This window comes from Erithacus rubecula (assembly GCF_903797595.1).
Source record: "Erithacus rubecula genome assembly, chromosome: 4".
NCBI lineage: Eukaryota > Metazoa > Chordata > Aves > Passeriformes > Muscicapidae > Erithacus > Erithacus rubecula.
In genome coordinates this window covers 25,567,271-25,582,600 of record NC_136686.1, presented here as the reverse complement: position 1 = coordinate 25,582,600, position 15,330 = coordinate 25,567,271, and the positions used below count along the sequence as shown (strand labels likewise).

General features: G+C 39.3%; 2 protein-coding genes and 1 long non-coding RNA gene across 7 annotated transcripts in view; 2 read left to right on the top strand and 1 right to left on the bottom strand.

Moving 5' to 3' along the window:
* LOC306800726 overlaps positions 1-15,330 on the bottom strand; it is a 599,049-nt gene that overhangs the window by 128,281 nt on the left and 455,438 nt on the right. The window lies entirely within an intron of this gene.
* POC1B (POC1 centriolar protein B) overlaps positions 2,583-15,330 on the top strand; it is a 48,484-nt gene continuing 35,736 nt past the window's right edge. For all 4 annotated transcript variants that reach the window (XM_079303024.1, XM_079303023.1, XM_079303022.1 and 1 more), the window contains exons 1-8: positions 2,583-2,723; positions 2,963-3,047; positions 10,772-10,943; positions 11,657-11,836; positions 13,109-13,216; positions 14,082-14,197; positions 14,555-14,688; positions 15,247-15,315. In XM_079303024.1, coding sequence (XP_079159150.1) covers positions 2,709-2,723; positions 2,963-3,047; positions 10,772-10,943; positions 11,657-11,836; positions 13,109-13,216; positions 14,082-14,197; positions 14,555-14,688; positions 15,247-15,315 — 879 coding nt within the window. In that variant the 5' untranslated portion in view covers positions 2,583-2,708. The remainder of the gene's footprint in view (positions 2,724-2,962; positions 3,048-10,771; positions 10,944-11,656; positions 11,837-13,108; positions 13,217-14,081; positions 14,198-14,554; positions 14,689-15,246; positions 15,316-15,330) is intronic.
* GALNT4 (polypeptide N-acetylgalactosaminyltransferase 4) overlaps positions 3,069-15,330 on the top strand; it is a 372,781-nt gene continuing 360,519 nt past the window's right edge. The window contains exon 1 of one of the 2 annotated variants that reach the window (XR_013773910.1): positions 3,069-7,879. Coding sequence is in view for 1 of the 2 variants with exons in the window: in XM_079303020.1 (XP_079159146.1) it covers positions 3,531-5,282 (1,752 nt within the window). In the remaining variant the exon portion in view is untranslated. Of the gene's footprint in view, positions 8,176-15,330 lie in introns of those variants that run through there. The other variant, XM_079303020.1, reaches the window with a different exon arrangement.

Genomic DNA, 15,330 nt, shown 5'->3' with positions numbered 1-15,330 from the left:
AAATAATTTTTGGAGGACTACTATATTGCTAGCATATTTGCCCTTTGTGCTCATACATTGCTTATATCAATTATTATTATTATGAAATAATTTTCAATTGGTGTAATTAATGTGTGTATTGCAGCATACATGCACTGAAGTTACCATATTTGTCCATGTGTCCTTGAATTCTACAAATCCTTTTACTAATTCTTTTCTTGCAGTGACCATGCAGTCAGCACAAGACTGGAATTACCATCTAAAAGTGTTCTTCTCTAGATACAAGTTTTGTTTGGACATATACTACCTTAACACAGTGCCTGAGAAAAAAAAAAAAACAATCTCCATAACTGCTGAAACAGCAGCCTGCTGACACATGATGCTTGGAACATACTTTCTGAGGCACCATTTATCATTGTCATCACAGTGCATAACAACTTATTACAGCAAATTGCTCTTGCATATCACAACCTTAAAAAGACAATGCCAACTCATAATTGTATTACTAGGAGTTACAGTAATCTTAAAATAATTCTAAAAATAAAATCTATACATGCTAATGAGGGAACATAATCATAATAAAAACTATTACCTGCCAGCTTTATAACTACAGTCACTATAGCTAATTACATGACTGCAGTAAAGGAATACTTTGCTTAGTTAAGGGCATTTGGGAGTCCCCAAAGCACTCTCAGGTGAGTGGAAAGAGTTACAAGTTGCAAGTATAAGTTACAAAGTTACAAGTTAACTTCATAAACCCCATAATTTGAGAAATCTATCAGTTTGTAGAAAGAGAGATGCCACCCTCCTTCTCCCCAAAATCACAGCCCTTCCTTTGCTTTATGCCTATCACCTGGCAATTTATAGTCCAGGAATTTTGTGGGCAGGTAAAGATTCCAATTTACTGCTAGGATACCAAAATTAGCAAAATATGCTGAGCTGCTGGAAGCATAGCAACTCTAAAGAAGGGAAAAGCAAAAGTATTCAGTAGGACTGGTAATTGTCATTCAGCTCAGTTTCTAAAAAAGGTAACATATTTTTGACCACTGCATTTTAAGACCTTCCAGAACAGATCCAAACCCAAAAAGACAAGGTACGAGAAATACTGAAAATACACAGCACCCAATTAAAGCAGCAGAATTAAAGCTTTCTCTCAGTCAGGAGATGAGAAGACGCAAAATAAATTAAGATCACACAAAGTTTGGTACTAGCCCAGAGGGATAGAATCTAAATGTAGTCTCCCTGATGAGACATTATTCACAGCTGAAAAAAACCTGGCAGAAAGAAGACAGTTGGAAAAAAAGTTGAGAAAGGCTGGAAGACTTTAACAATGGTTAATAGGTCAACTGAAGTTTAACTAATTAACTTACTGTTCCTGCAGTGGGGTAGAGTGCAGAACATTTAAGTTTTATCATTACCAGCTTTTTGAAACGCTATATTTTACTTTTTGATCTAAATTACAGGGACTAAAACAAAAGGATGGGAGGGTGAACTGTGCAGAAGGAAAAAAAAAAAAACCAAACACAAACCAAACCACCAAAACAAAACTCTATCAATAAGCCAAACTAAAAACAAATAATGGCAAAAAAACCTTTTGCTAGGTCCAAGTTAAAGTAAATGTGTTTTGTTCCACCACTTAGATTTTTAAAAGGGTTTCAGTTTGTGAAGTCAAAAATAGCAAATTAGCCTACATAACCTCAATATAAATTTTCATGGAAACAGCCTTATATACTAGTGATAATCCTACTTTTTTTACCACTTCCAAAGTTATTATTTAAAATGTGCATTTCCTGGTTAAACACAATTTATTGGAACTGTCCTATAAGTGACAATTCTTATATGTTGACCTAATTACTGACCTGATTCTGTAGATGTAAAAATTTAATGTCAGAACAACCAGTAAAAGGCAGACTGGGTTTAAAAAAGAAAGGAAAGGCAATTGCAGTATGAGTTACTTCTTTAGGAACACTCGCATATCGAATGACAGCTTTGACATCACATCCCCTTTTTGCTAATTGCTGTCAACCCTGTTTTTACCAGCACAGCTATGGCAGCAGTACTTTTTCAGCGAGGTTGGTTCTCTCACCTAGCTTTAAATAAAGCTGCATAAACACTCGCAGCATTACTAACATCAATGTTACAGCGTTGGGGTCTTCTTAATTTTTGTTTAAGGCAGCTGTAGTTTTTTAGCGCATTAAAGGCCTGTTAAAAGACCACTCTGCATAATACATCCAACCTAGGAATCTCAGAAGAAACAGCTGAAACACTAGGGGCCAAACTACCTAAGGCAGCCTCATTTTAACACAGATGCCCTGCATGAATTTGTAAATCACAAAATCGAAGTAATATGGGCCAGACCTTTCACTAGCCGAGCACCACACCCATGTCTACAACTTCGCCGAACTGTGCATTCCGTACAACCTCTGAGCTGCCCTGTCCCGAAAGGTTTAATTTCCCCATCCCCACCGGGGAGCTGCCCCGCTCCAGCCCCGCCGGGCCGGGCCGGGCCGGGCCGCTGCAGCTCCGAGAACCAAGAGCGCACAGAGCCCGCGGCGCGGCCCGGCTCCAGCCCGCTCGCGGCTGCTTTAAGAGCGCCGGGCGCACGGTCCCGCGGCGCGGCCCCGCCCCGCGCATGGGCGGCTGGGCAGCGGCGCTCTTGGCGCGGCGGATGAATCCGGGGCTCGGCCGGCCGCGCCTGGAGCGCGGGGTTCTCACGGGCCGCTCCGCCCATGGCCTCCCCGCTGGTAAGGGCTGCGCCCTGGCTCCCGCCGCCTGCCGCGGCAGCCAGGACGGCGGGCAGGCGAGCCGCGGCCGGCGGGTATCACCCGGCACCGAGGGCTGCCCGTCAGCGGCCGCCGCCCCCGCTGGTGGAAGCGCTCCGGCTCCCGCCGCGCGCGGGGCGTTAGCGGCCCCGAGGGGCGGGGGAGGGCAGGCGAGCGCGGCCGCCCCCGCCGCATCCTGACGGTGCGCACCCTCTCCCCAGGAGGACCCCATCCTGATCCGGCCTTTTCACGGCCACACGGCGGCGGTGACGGGCGTCGCCTTCAACGCGAATGCAGCGGGGCTGGGTGAGTGCGGGCCGGGCGCCGTTTGCTTTCCGGGCGGGGCAGCCCGCTCCCTCCTCCCTCTTTCCCTCCCCGGAGCCGCCGGTTCCGGGCGCAGGTCCGGGCGCGGAGGCGGGGCGGGCTCCCGCGCCTTCGGGCGGGCTAAGGAGTCTCTGCCCCTTCCTTAAGCGACAACTTTTTGAGCAAACCACGAGGCGGGAGGAGGGGTTTGTCCCGCGGCGAGAGAGGAGGAGGAGGAGGAGGAAGTAAGCGAGGGGAGCGCCGAGGCCGGAGGGGCAGGGGGCTGCTCCGTGCCTCCGCTGCCGGCCCGCTCCCCGCCGTCCCCCGGGAATCTGCCGGGCACACCACGGAGGGCTGGCTGCAAACTCTGCCGGCGGCCCGAGCCCGAGCCCGGGAGTGCCTGCAGCCCCCCGCCCCGGAGCGCGGGCAGAGCCGGCAGGAGTTCACGGACCCCTCTCTGATAAGGAGTTCTTTTAGCTGCCTAAGATGAGGATCCGGCTGGCGAGAAGATGGACGTGGGTCCGTAAAAGCTGCGTGTTCCTCGGCTTCTTAATGATCGCTTACTTTGTGGTCGAGCTGTCCGTTTCTTCCTTCGGTGCCTCCCTCGCCGGCAAGAGCATCACTAAAGGGAAATGGGAGAGGCGCTTTTCTGACAGAGCAGAAGCAGCTGTCGATTTGGCTCGTCCAGTTTATGACAAGCCCCCACCCGATCCTTATGCTCCAGGAGAATGGGGTAAACCCTCTCGTCCACAGCTGAGTCCCGAGGAAAAGAAACAGGAAGAAGAGCTGATTGAGAAATATGCAATAAATATTTATTTAAGTGATAAAATTTCTCTCCACCGGCACATTGAAGATAATCGACTGAGTGGTTGTAAAGCTAAATCTTATAACTACAGAAGACTGCCTACGACATCTGTTATAATTGCTTTCTACAATGAAGCCTGGTCAACACTGCTGCGGACGATACATAGTGTTCTTGAAACATCGCCTTCAGTGCTTCTGAAAGAAATTATTCTGGTGGATGACCTGAGTGATAAAGTGTATTTGAAGGCCGAACTCGAAAAATACATAAGCAGTCTGAAAAGAGTTCGCTTGATAAGAACCAACAAACGAGAAGGATTGGTTCGTGCACGCTTGATTGGTGCTACCTTTGCTACCGGTGATGTTCTCACATTCCTGGATTGTCACTGTGAGTGTGTTTCTGGCTGGCTGGAACCGCTGCTCGAGAGGATTGCTGAGAATGAGACTGTTATTATTTGTCCTGTCATTGACACCATTGACTGGAAAACATTTGAGTACTACATGCAGACGGCAGAGCCCATGATTGGGGGGTTTGACTGGCGGCTGACGTTCCAGTGGCACTCGGTGCCCAAACACGAACGTCTCAGGCGCAAATCTGAAACCGACCCCATCAGATCCCCAACTATGGCTGGGGGCTTGTTTGCTGTCAGCAAAAAGTACTTTGAGTACCTGGGAACCTATGATACAGGAATGGATGTCTGGGGAGGGGAGAACTTAGAATTATCATTTAGGGTTTGGCAGTGTGGAGGCATGTTAGAAATTCATCCGTGCTCCCATGTGGGCCATGTGTTTCCAAAGCGTGCGCCTTATGCTCGACCAAATTTCCTTCAGAACACGGCACGTGCTGCTGAGGTGTGGATGGATGAGTTCAAAGATCACTTTTACAACAGAAATCCTTCAGCAAGGAAAGAAAACTATGGAGACATTTCTGAAAGAAAGATTCTTAGAGAGCGTTTGAAATGCAAGAATTTTGACTGGTATTTAAAAAACATATTTGCTGAGTTGCACGTACCAGAAGATCGTCCTGGCTGGCACGGGGCTATCCGCAGCACAGGAATACCTTCAGAGTGCCTTGACTATGTCCTACAGGAACATAATCCTACTGGCTCTCACCTCTCCCTCTTTGGCTGTCATGGTCAGGGAGGCAACCAATTTTTTGAATATACATCAAATCAGGAGATTAGATTTAACTCTGTAACTGAGCTATGCGCTGAAGTCCCTGAGCGGGAAGACTACATAGGTATGAGGAGCTGCCCAAAAGATGGATCTCCTATCCCAGAAATTATTATCTGGCACTTCAAAGAAGATGGGACTATTTATCATCCTCATTCAGGAAAGTGCCTTACTGCTTATCGTACGACTGAGGGGCATGCTGATGTGCAAATGAGAACTTGTAATGCTGGAGATAAAAATCAGATTTGGAAATTTGAGAAATAATCATTGCTGGTAGTATGAATTGAATGGACTCTGAAAGCTCTCCAAGCTTTTTACATATGTGAGCAGATAGCAATGTTAGATTGAACACCTTGGAATGTTTTCAGATGTGTCTGTAGTGGTGTAGGAACTGTTTACAGTGATGAACTGTATGGAAAGCAGAAGTAAATAATGGGGTTTGGTTTCTAAAACATGGATTAGAGCATCTAATGCCTTTTAATTTTGTAAAATTTTGATCCATTATTACTTTGCTCAGTCTTGATAGTGGTAAAACAAAGGCTTCTTAGTCTGAGGAGGGGTTTTTTTTCATCTTAAAATTATGCAGTAATCCTGCAAGATAAAGTTACATGTAAACAAAAAATTTTTACTTACTGAAGTAAAAGTTAAGGTTTTTGCAGTGGTATTAGCTGACCTATGTTGCAGATGCATTATAAAATATGTATCTAGCACCCTAAGTAATGCTACAGTATCATGTTATTGAATGTACCTTGATGTGGAAAGTTGAATCTAAGCCTTGTAATAGTCTGCATTTTTATTGGAATGTACATGCTGTTAAAGGTACTATATTATATAGAAGAACAGGAAGTTTTTTACTAGAAGAGCTTTGGCACTGCTTTGCAGTCTTGTACCTATTGTAAAAGTCTTACCCCATGGGGCTTAGTCAGGAGCTCTCATGCATTTAGAGGAGAGTGTGGTAGCAGTGGAACCAAAGACATACTGGTGATATCACAAATGGAAGAAATAAGGATGTCTACAAGTAAGAATTTTGTTTAAAGGCAATGGGGAAGGAAAGAAATCACAAAATTGCCTTAGCTACTGCTGTTGATTAGGTATATATTTAATGTATACATTGGCTCTGTGTAAGCTTTTCCATGTTCAGCCCCATATCCTAGCGACACAAAAGTTATGTGATCTAGACCATGTTTGGGTTGTTTGTTGGGGTTTTTTTGTTGTTGTTGTTGGGTTTTTTTTTTTCATTTGGTCAGCAGGGTAGAGGAAGGTAACATAGAGGAAAATTTAGACTGTTTGATTTTATTTTTTGTGTTTTGGCCACAGCTGGCATGGGTCAGCCCTAGGAAGAGAAATAATACAGCATAAGGTGCCTCTTTCTAGACTAAACAATACCACTGGAGACCTTGGGTAAGGCTGGGAAGCTGAAGCTGCTGACATGAGGAAAGTTGAAAAGAAAAAGAACAGCTTGCAGGAAACTAAGATTTGTTGGTACGGTGGTTCACAGAATTACTTATTTAGGTTTTTTTTTTTCTGTTATGCTGAGTTTTTGAACAATACTGATTCTTGAATCATGTCACTAATCTGTTTTGATTGTGATTATAGATGGTAGATGTGGTAGATATATTGTGTACTTGAAAAAACATTTTGTGTTAGTATCTGTATTTTAGTTTCGTAAGATTTAAGTTGAACACTTTCCTTAATGTGCTAGGCATTCCAGCTGTTTTGGTTACTTTCACTGAGGTGAGAAATGTTCTTCAGTAGCCACAGTGTAGTAAAGTCTTTACATGGGGCTGGTAGGTAGAAACTGAAGCTGGTGAGCACCAGGAATCTGGATACTTGAGGAATGTAGTGGATGTGTATTTGCTACAGGTGTTAGTAGGTAGAAGGATTAAAAAGGGATGAGTGAGACTTAACGTAGTTGAAGTTTTGCCAAAAATGAAGTTAGAGTAAGTTAGAACATATTCTTAAATCTTAGTCACTTGAAAGCTTTGAGAGGTTTAGGTGGGAGCAGGTTAAGAGAGAAAACAGAAGAAAATTTGGAGCTTGGAATGCAGCACTGAATCATGTTAAAAATGCTTGCCACTGTGTGGCATGGATTCTTTTAAGACTTTAATTTATGTTTAGGCAGTTACTTGTAATTTGGTTTTTCTCCCTTTTTTATCTTCCTTTTTTCCCCCAAGTTTTTTTGGTTGTTGGGTTTTTTGTTTGTTAAAAAAAAAAATAAAGGGAACTTTTTACTACATAAGGGAAACATTCCTGAAAATTTGCATTCCACTTTGCAGCAGGAATTCTTTTGTAGACCTGCAAGTTATGAACCATTTATCACATTTTAAAAGGCAATCTGTTGTTATGTACTGAGGCAATAAATTATATAAAGTATGTGCTTTTGTGAAAAGTTTGCTGTAGGCTGTTAAAGTCAATAGAAATGACAGGAAAAAGGCCTAGGTTCTCCTATGTGTCAGATCATAAATTGTATGTGCAATGCATGTTTCTTCAGATAAAAGTAATTGAATGGTGTGAATATAGACTATGCAAATTTTATACACTTATTTTTTAGCACTTGGCAAAAACTGCTTTTCATATAAAGAAATACCTTTTCATAGAAATACCTTCATATAAAGAAATACCTTCAACACTTTGACATTCAAAGTGTTCCTTATCTATTTAAGCAATAATTACGAGTGAATCTGCCTCTGAGTTTGAAAAGTTATTCTCTCTGTGTATCTGAACCCTTCCTCCTCCCTCTAAATTTTTTGGAGTTATTTAGAAACAAACTGGGGAGAACACAAAAAACCCAAATTAAATGACTTGGCCCTAAAAACAAAAAAGTTAAAAATCTTCCCAATGTGAATAAAAAATCCATGCAAGTGAAAGGAGGAGGGAGTAGAGAAAGGGAGAAAAAGAAAGAAGAAAAAAACAACACCTTACCATTTCAATACTCCTATCCAGTTATTTTTCAGTATGTACAGATTTCTGGAAAATCTGAGACTCTGAATGGTTTTCTATTTTGTTAGACTTTGAAGATTTGGTGAACGCTTGTATATATTTTAAACTACTGATTCAAAGTTACTTAAAAGAAATTGAATGTAAACTTAACACTGAATAAATGTGGAGGGCTTTGGGATTTCTTTTGTAAAAATAAAATCCAGAAAATTAAATGCTAGCTAGTGTGCTGACTCTTCTCAGTTCTTTTCCTCTCGTGTACATGCATACAGAATGCAACAAAAACTGCCAATAACTGGAACTTATGTGAGTTATTAAAAATTCTTCTTATTTTATCCACTGTACTTAGAATTCCAGATTGTTGGCTTTTTTTGATAGAGGTTCAATTAATTATTTTTCTCCAAGTAGGAAATCTTGCAATTCATTGCAAAATGTGTTGTATCATGACATTGTACGATACATTGTGTCATTGAGAGCTGCAACATTCCTGTGAAGTGTAGGGTCTGTTGTCATTGGTGGGGTTTGAATATTCACACACCCATCATCTGCACTCTATTCCATCTGCCCTGTAATTCTTGTACTGAGTGATTAATTATATTGGAGATACTTCAGTATTTTGAGAGATGTACATTGAGCTGTTAAAACCTGTCTGAGTTTCTCTTTTGATCTTTGCACACCTTTGTTAGTCAACACTTTGTTATTGTGAGAAATGAAAATAATACCTTTTTGCACACCACTTTGCTGTAGATCTGTCAACTTGGCCTTTGCATAAGGCCAAGTCTTTATTTTTTGATGTTCAGTTCTGTAATGACTCATCAGCAGAAAAGCAAATTATCCTGTGATGTATCTGCTATACATGGGTGTGTATAGAAGCCCTGATATTTAAAAAAAAAACAAAACAGGTTATAAACTGGAGTAAGTTGTATATTGGAGTCAGCTCAGCACAAATTTTTAGCTTTCTTCATTTTAGTTATATTTTTCAGTTTATAATAGTGAGGACAAATTGTCTTTCACCTCTTAAGCATGGTTCTGGTTATGTCACATATTCTCTGAGGAGCAACAGGCCTATTTGTGCTATGGCACACCCTAAAAAAATTCTTCTGGACCTTCTGTGTTTTTTTTTTTGTTGTTGTTTCCAATCCAATATTTAAGTATTGCATAGGCAGCAGGGAGTCCAGAGGGAAAATAAGAAAAATGGTCATGGATATTCCATAGAAAGGAGAACTTCACTGCTTGTGTCTCATTTACCTTGGAACAGCCCAGCTAGGAAGCTGCAAGAAACCAGGCTCTAAATGAATGGTACTGTCATCTTTCTAAGAATATTTGTCTCTGTTTTAAGAACTGAAAGCTGATACTACACAGCCTTCATGCAGTTCATAAGATACCACAGGTATTTGGTAGTTCATCAGTGATTTGTTTTAGAAGCCATCAGTCTTGTCTGTTTCACATTTCCAGCTTGATGCCTTCAGATTCTATTTTGGCTTATGTTTAACTTTTTCCTTTTAGTTGTACTCCACTGTAGATCACACTTTCCAGAATCAAAGGGAAAAAGTAATTATTTCAAGTATAATTAGAAAGACCCTGCTGTAAAACAGGGTTATGAAAAGTTGAAGTGGGGGGAAAATACTCTGTATTCCTTTGTCAAATATAGGCTGTTGATATGGGCATAGAGATAGTCTGGTCTCACATCTTTTAGCAGAAACAAGTCTTTTAGGAATAAAAATTGTATCTTTGTATCAAATTCATAAAGGGAATTAAATAGTTAATATTCTAATATGCTAACATTTTGTTTGAGGCTTGTCTTGACATGTGATAACAAGGAAACTCAATTTCTTTGTGCTATGTTGGTGCTTGAAAGAAACTGGGAAGAGAAAAGCCATCTTTGTCTGGTACTCTTCCAACTTCCAGGAGGCTCCTGTTCTTCCTCTCCTTTCTTTTCTCTTACTAGGGTTAGGAACTTGACAACTGAGGGATGGGAGTGTGAATACCTTGCTTTTATTTATGTCTATGTACTAGCATTTAGCACAGGTGAAGATGGTAGCAATAGGGAAATCACATGTACCAGTTTAATTAGCTTATTGTCTTTGCTTCTTATAGGTTCCTGAAAGGGATCAAGCTCTGGTAAAAGTTAGGTTTGTCTTTTTGGCTGTAGATAGTATGGTTCACCTGTACAATGACTGCAAAAAAAAGGACCCTCAAATGTGCTCTGTTTTCAGACTGACAACTTTATGTTCTTTCTTGAACTAGACAAATGTTAGTATTATAAAACTGGTAATTAAATAGGATTATAGAATTACCATATATCTATATCTTCACTCAAGTGTAGATATCGGAAGTTTTAGCAGTCATGTCTTGAGTTTAGTTTGGCATGATTTTTTTGGAGTTAAGCACATGATGATTGAAACAAGTTCCATCTCAGAGATCAAAATGAGATTACTAAAGAATTTGTGTATTCTTCTTAGGATTTGGTAAAACCAAATCTGGATTTATACTTAGTGATGTGCATGATATTTGGCTTTAAAAATTTTGCTCTCTATCTTCAAAGTACTTGTAAGCCAGTTGGCTTAGTATGTGGGAGAGCTACCTGTAAGAATTATCCTTTACTTCTCCCAGTCTTGTGACATCCTTCTGAAAGCTTGGTGTTGGCATTACTCCCTACCAGGCTTCTGCTCAGTCTAAGTATCTGTTCATACCTAATAACTCCTCCCTCCCTGTAATACCCATTAAGTTCTCTGGTGAATCCAAATCCATAGTTGTTATGTCTGACTTTTATAAAAACAGTGAGCAGACTGCTGATATCTTTTACTTCTTGCCAGTTACCTGCTCTGTGGATAGGCTTCTCATATTGTGGAATCTGTCGACGCAGTGCAGAGCCTACAGGTTTGAAGGCCATGCGGAAGCAGTGACGAGTGTAGACTACTCACCTGATGGGCAGGTGCTGGCTTCAGCTTCTCATGATCACACTGTCAGGCTGTGGATTCCTTGCATGTGAGTATAACTGAGCAGTGCTGGATACGTGCTCTGTTATTGTGCAGTGTGAATATTGGAGGTTTTACACAAGTTTCTTTTTCCTTCCTGCATGCCTGGGCTTTGACAGAAGCAGAGACTGGGGACTGAAAGCAGCACAATTCTTTACTGTATTTGTTCTTTTCTGAATGTTTTGTAGTTTCAAAGAAAAATATAACAACTCAGAGGTCATGTGTGCTTCATGATATTTCTCTGGTTTAAAGATTACATTTTAATTAGGATTGCATGGCTGCACTTCATTTTGGGGAGACAAGTGATGAAGAAAACAGTAGTTTTTGGGAAAGAAATTTAATTAACTTGCCTTATCAGACTGTTCTTGAGTAGTAGTAATTATGAGTTATTCATTATGCTCTTAAGACTGATGTTACTTGAACTTTCAAGCGCTTTATAGATTACTATGTAAAAAAATTCTCTTTCAAATGCTAAGAAGACTAAAGGCCAATGCTGCTACTTAATTGCACTGTTCTGTAAAATTGGTCATTGTTAAATGGAACTTAAAGAATGTTATTCTAATAATATTTAAGTAAATAAAAATGTAACAGTGGCATTAAGATTTGGCCTCTGTATACTGCTTTTTCGTTTGAGTCAGATTCTAAATATGCTAACAATATAATTGTGATTTCTGACTTCGTATTTGGGGTTTTGTTTCATTTTCTTCCCCCCACCACCCTTAGTCATGGAGAATCATCAGTGCTGAAAGGTCATACAGCATCTGTTCGGAGTGTGAGCTTCTCCCATGATGGCTACTCTGTAGTTTCAGCATCCAATGATAAATTAATAAAAGTATGGAGCGTTTGCCATCAGCGCCTTTTGTTTACTCTATTCCAACACACTGGTTGGGTTCGCTGTGCCAAGTAAGTGTTGTTTTTATTCTCTTGGTGAAGTAGAATTCCTAACAAGGGGGGTTTTATATCCCAGGGTAGAAATAAGAGAAGAAAAGTTTGTGAATGACAAATAATCATCTCTCACCAATAATTAAATTTTAATAAATGAACCTCGTGCACACAAGTTTTGTATAGATCTCCTAGTTGAAGTATGAAAGCTTGCTCTATGTTAATATGTGTACATACTAAATCACTTGCTGTGTTCATTCTATTGCATTAAAGAAGAAATGGAGTCTTCTGTATTTATTTTCAGTCAGTATCCTGTCTTTCCCCAGTTTTGTTTTGTCTTTTGTTGTATTGACTTATTTCCTAGTGCTCCTTTCTAGATTTATCATGTGTTGTAGGGGTTTTCTCAACTATTCTTGGAATAGTGATGGCATTAAAGAATGGTCATGAATCCAGATGAGTTAAGCTTACATAACTGGAAAAGGTAAAATAAATAGCCTTTGGACTGCAAGTTAGGATTCATACTCTTTAAAGACAGGACAGCTCCTTAAAGACAAGAAAAGATTGTTTGCTGATTATTTTTTTTTTTTAATTTTTCCTTTCCTCCATATAAATGGAAAATCTGCAGCTAAGAGAGGCCTGATCTAAGCCTCCTGAGAAAGGAATTTAACAGTGGTGAAGTGTAGACCCCTACAAAGTTTCAAAGTGTCTGACTGTTGAAAAGAAAAGGGAAAGCTGTAGGGAATCATATGTGAAAGTTCTTGAACAGTTTTTTAATGTCATTGTGCAGTTGCTCAATAAGTGAAATAAAAGTGCCCAAGGAAGTAATAGACAAGTCAGTTTTCCTGTTTAAAAACCTAGTCTGCTAGTCTAGGAATAATAGGGAATGCTTTTCCCATTATTGGTAAGTTTAGAAAGAACTCAGAGAACATAAATATAGGTTAACATTGAACACAAGATTCTACCATGGCCTATTTGTCTTTTTAACTATAGTTTTCTATAGTAATCTCTTTGTCATCTGAAGTGGCATCCTTAGGCTGTTGATACCTTCCCCCAGCCCCACCTCTTTGTTTTGCTTATGGCTCTGTATTTAATTGTAGTTGATTGTGAAATGGGGCAGAGTGGACTAGAGGGAGAAGCTTTTCTTTTCAGTTTTATTAGTCCATGAGAAATACTAGAAGTTCAAATGTTATGCAACCTTGTTTCAAACAGGTTCTGGTGTTTAGCTGCTTATGTCTCTAATGCTAATCTAGGCACAATCAGTTATTAAGTAATGTATACACTTTTGCATTCCAGATTTTCACCTGATGGAAGATTAATAGCATCTTGTGGTGAGGACAAATCTGTTCTCATCTGGGATACAAGAGATAAAATTTGTGTTAATAGCTTCTCAGATTATGAAGGGTAAGTTTTCCTAGAAAAAAGGGAGAAATGTAATAGTGTAATTTTAATGGCATTAATTCAATGTTCTGTAGTGTTAACATCTATATATGTTAAATCTGAAAAGAGACCATAATTCTACCACTCGTGTGAAGTAAAATAATTCATATAATGTTTTCTAAAGAGGTTAACTGTGTTCCAGCAATCAAGAGATAATCCAAACTGAAGTGAGATTGTTCTTGGATTTTGGAATGTTTACATATTTTCCCTCAATTTTGATAATGCTATTTGGTATTTGATGCTTCAAGAAGAAGAAAGCTTGGATTGGAGGCTTTTCCATTTGTCGATGAAAATAATATTTTGTTGCCTTCAGTAATCTGCCTTATTTAAGTTTTAAAAAATAATTGCTTTTACTTATATGAAGTTTCCTTAAACACCTTGGATCCAGAATTTTAGTTATCAAGTCAGTGGAATATTTATATTATGTATGTACTTTGCTGATTTCATGGCTGCCTTCATCCTTTTTTGAGTCCAAAACGTTGTTTTAGCTAGATACTTGGTTCTTAGACAAAATTATTTTACTTGTTGTTTACAAATTCTTTGCAGCATTATCTTCTAGGAACTTTGTACTCTAGCACAAACTCTGAAGGTTGGACTTGGATAAATTATATAGTATTTTCAACAAAAGTGAGATTGATTTATCATGCACATCTTGTTTTCTTATGCTTATTTTGGTTACTTGAAATGCCTGATTTGAATTTCCATACATGAAGGTTCCACACAAGTTTGTGGCAGCTCAGTGTTAATACTGAGGGCTTTATATATATACACACACCTAAATATTTCTGTGGAAACACAATATAAATCTGTTTTAATTAATTATATTTAGATTTTCAACTTTTGTGGATTTCAACCCAAGTGGAACATGTATAGCTTCTGCAGGTTCCAATAACACAGTGAAACTATGGGATATTCGAACAAACAAGCTACTGCAGCATTTCAAAGGTAAAAACAATGTAGCTTGTTTTATTTTCTTTGCAGTGGGTCTCTTTGCAATTAAGTGTGATTTTCATTCCTTACTGGGGAAAGTGGACAAACAAGTTATATTGACATGTTGTAAGTATCTTTGTAGTTTAGCAACCCTAGGAACACAATCTGAATCCTCTTTATTTCTTTGCTTCTCTTAATTTTTAGAACTGAACTAAACAAATACTGTGGAGAGTCTTCTGTGCCCCACCACTTTGGTTGTTTTTCCCTTAAATGAAGTAGCTCTTTGGGAAGTAGAAAAGAGCAAAGAAATAAAGTGTACATATCCTCTTAGTAGATATCTACAGCCTTTGAATATTGTCTTCTGTAAATCAGTTCACAGAGCAGGGGTTAATTGTCTATCATTCCATCCTTCTGGTAACTACCTCATCACTGCTTCTACTGACGGTACCCTTAAGATTCTGGACCTCTTAGGAGAAAGACTTATTTACACTCTTCATGGACACAAGGTATGCACAATAATACTCTTTAAATGGAGATCTGAGTTGTTCAGTATCCTTACAAAGTGAAAGTAACATACCATTGTGTCTTTTATCTTGCAACTTACATATCGAATTTCGTGGACAGTAAGGTGTTGTATTAATACACCTTGTCAACAAGTGGTTAAGGAAATGCATCAGTTTTTACCTGTAACCATGCTTTTTATCTGTCAATATTACACACTTGATGTTAAGTAAAAGCTCATGTTCTGAATTCATTAGTAATTCACTTGATTTTCAAAATCAAGTTATTTGGCACCTCAGTAGTTTTATCTATTGAAGTATAAAATCTAAGGATAATGCTACTATTTTCCTAGCACAGATTGTTGTAATTGTAATATAACATCTTATGAAAACATGCAATATAACTTTTCAATCAAGTTTTGCAGAAATTTGACTACATTAAAACCGTTCCTTATTTTAATAAAATTGAAAAATCAATTAGGTAATGGCATCAGTGTTTTACTCTAAAATACCATGATTACAGCTGTAGCCTAATTTTACTGTATGCTATTTTTTTTTTCCCAGGGTCCTGTACTTTGTGTGGCTTTTTCAAAATGTGGTGAAAAATTTGCCTCAGGTGGAATGGATACTCAGGTTTGTAGTATTGTC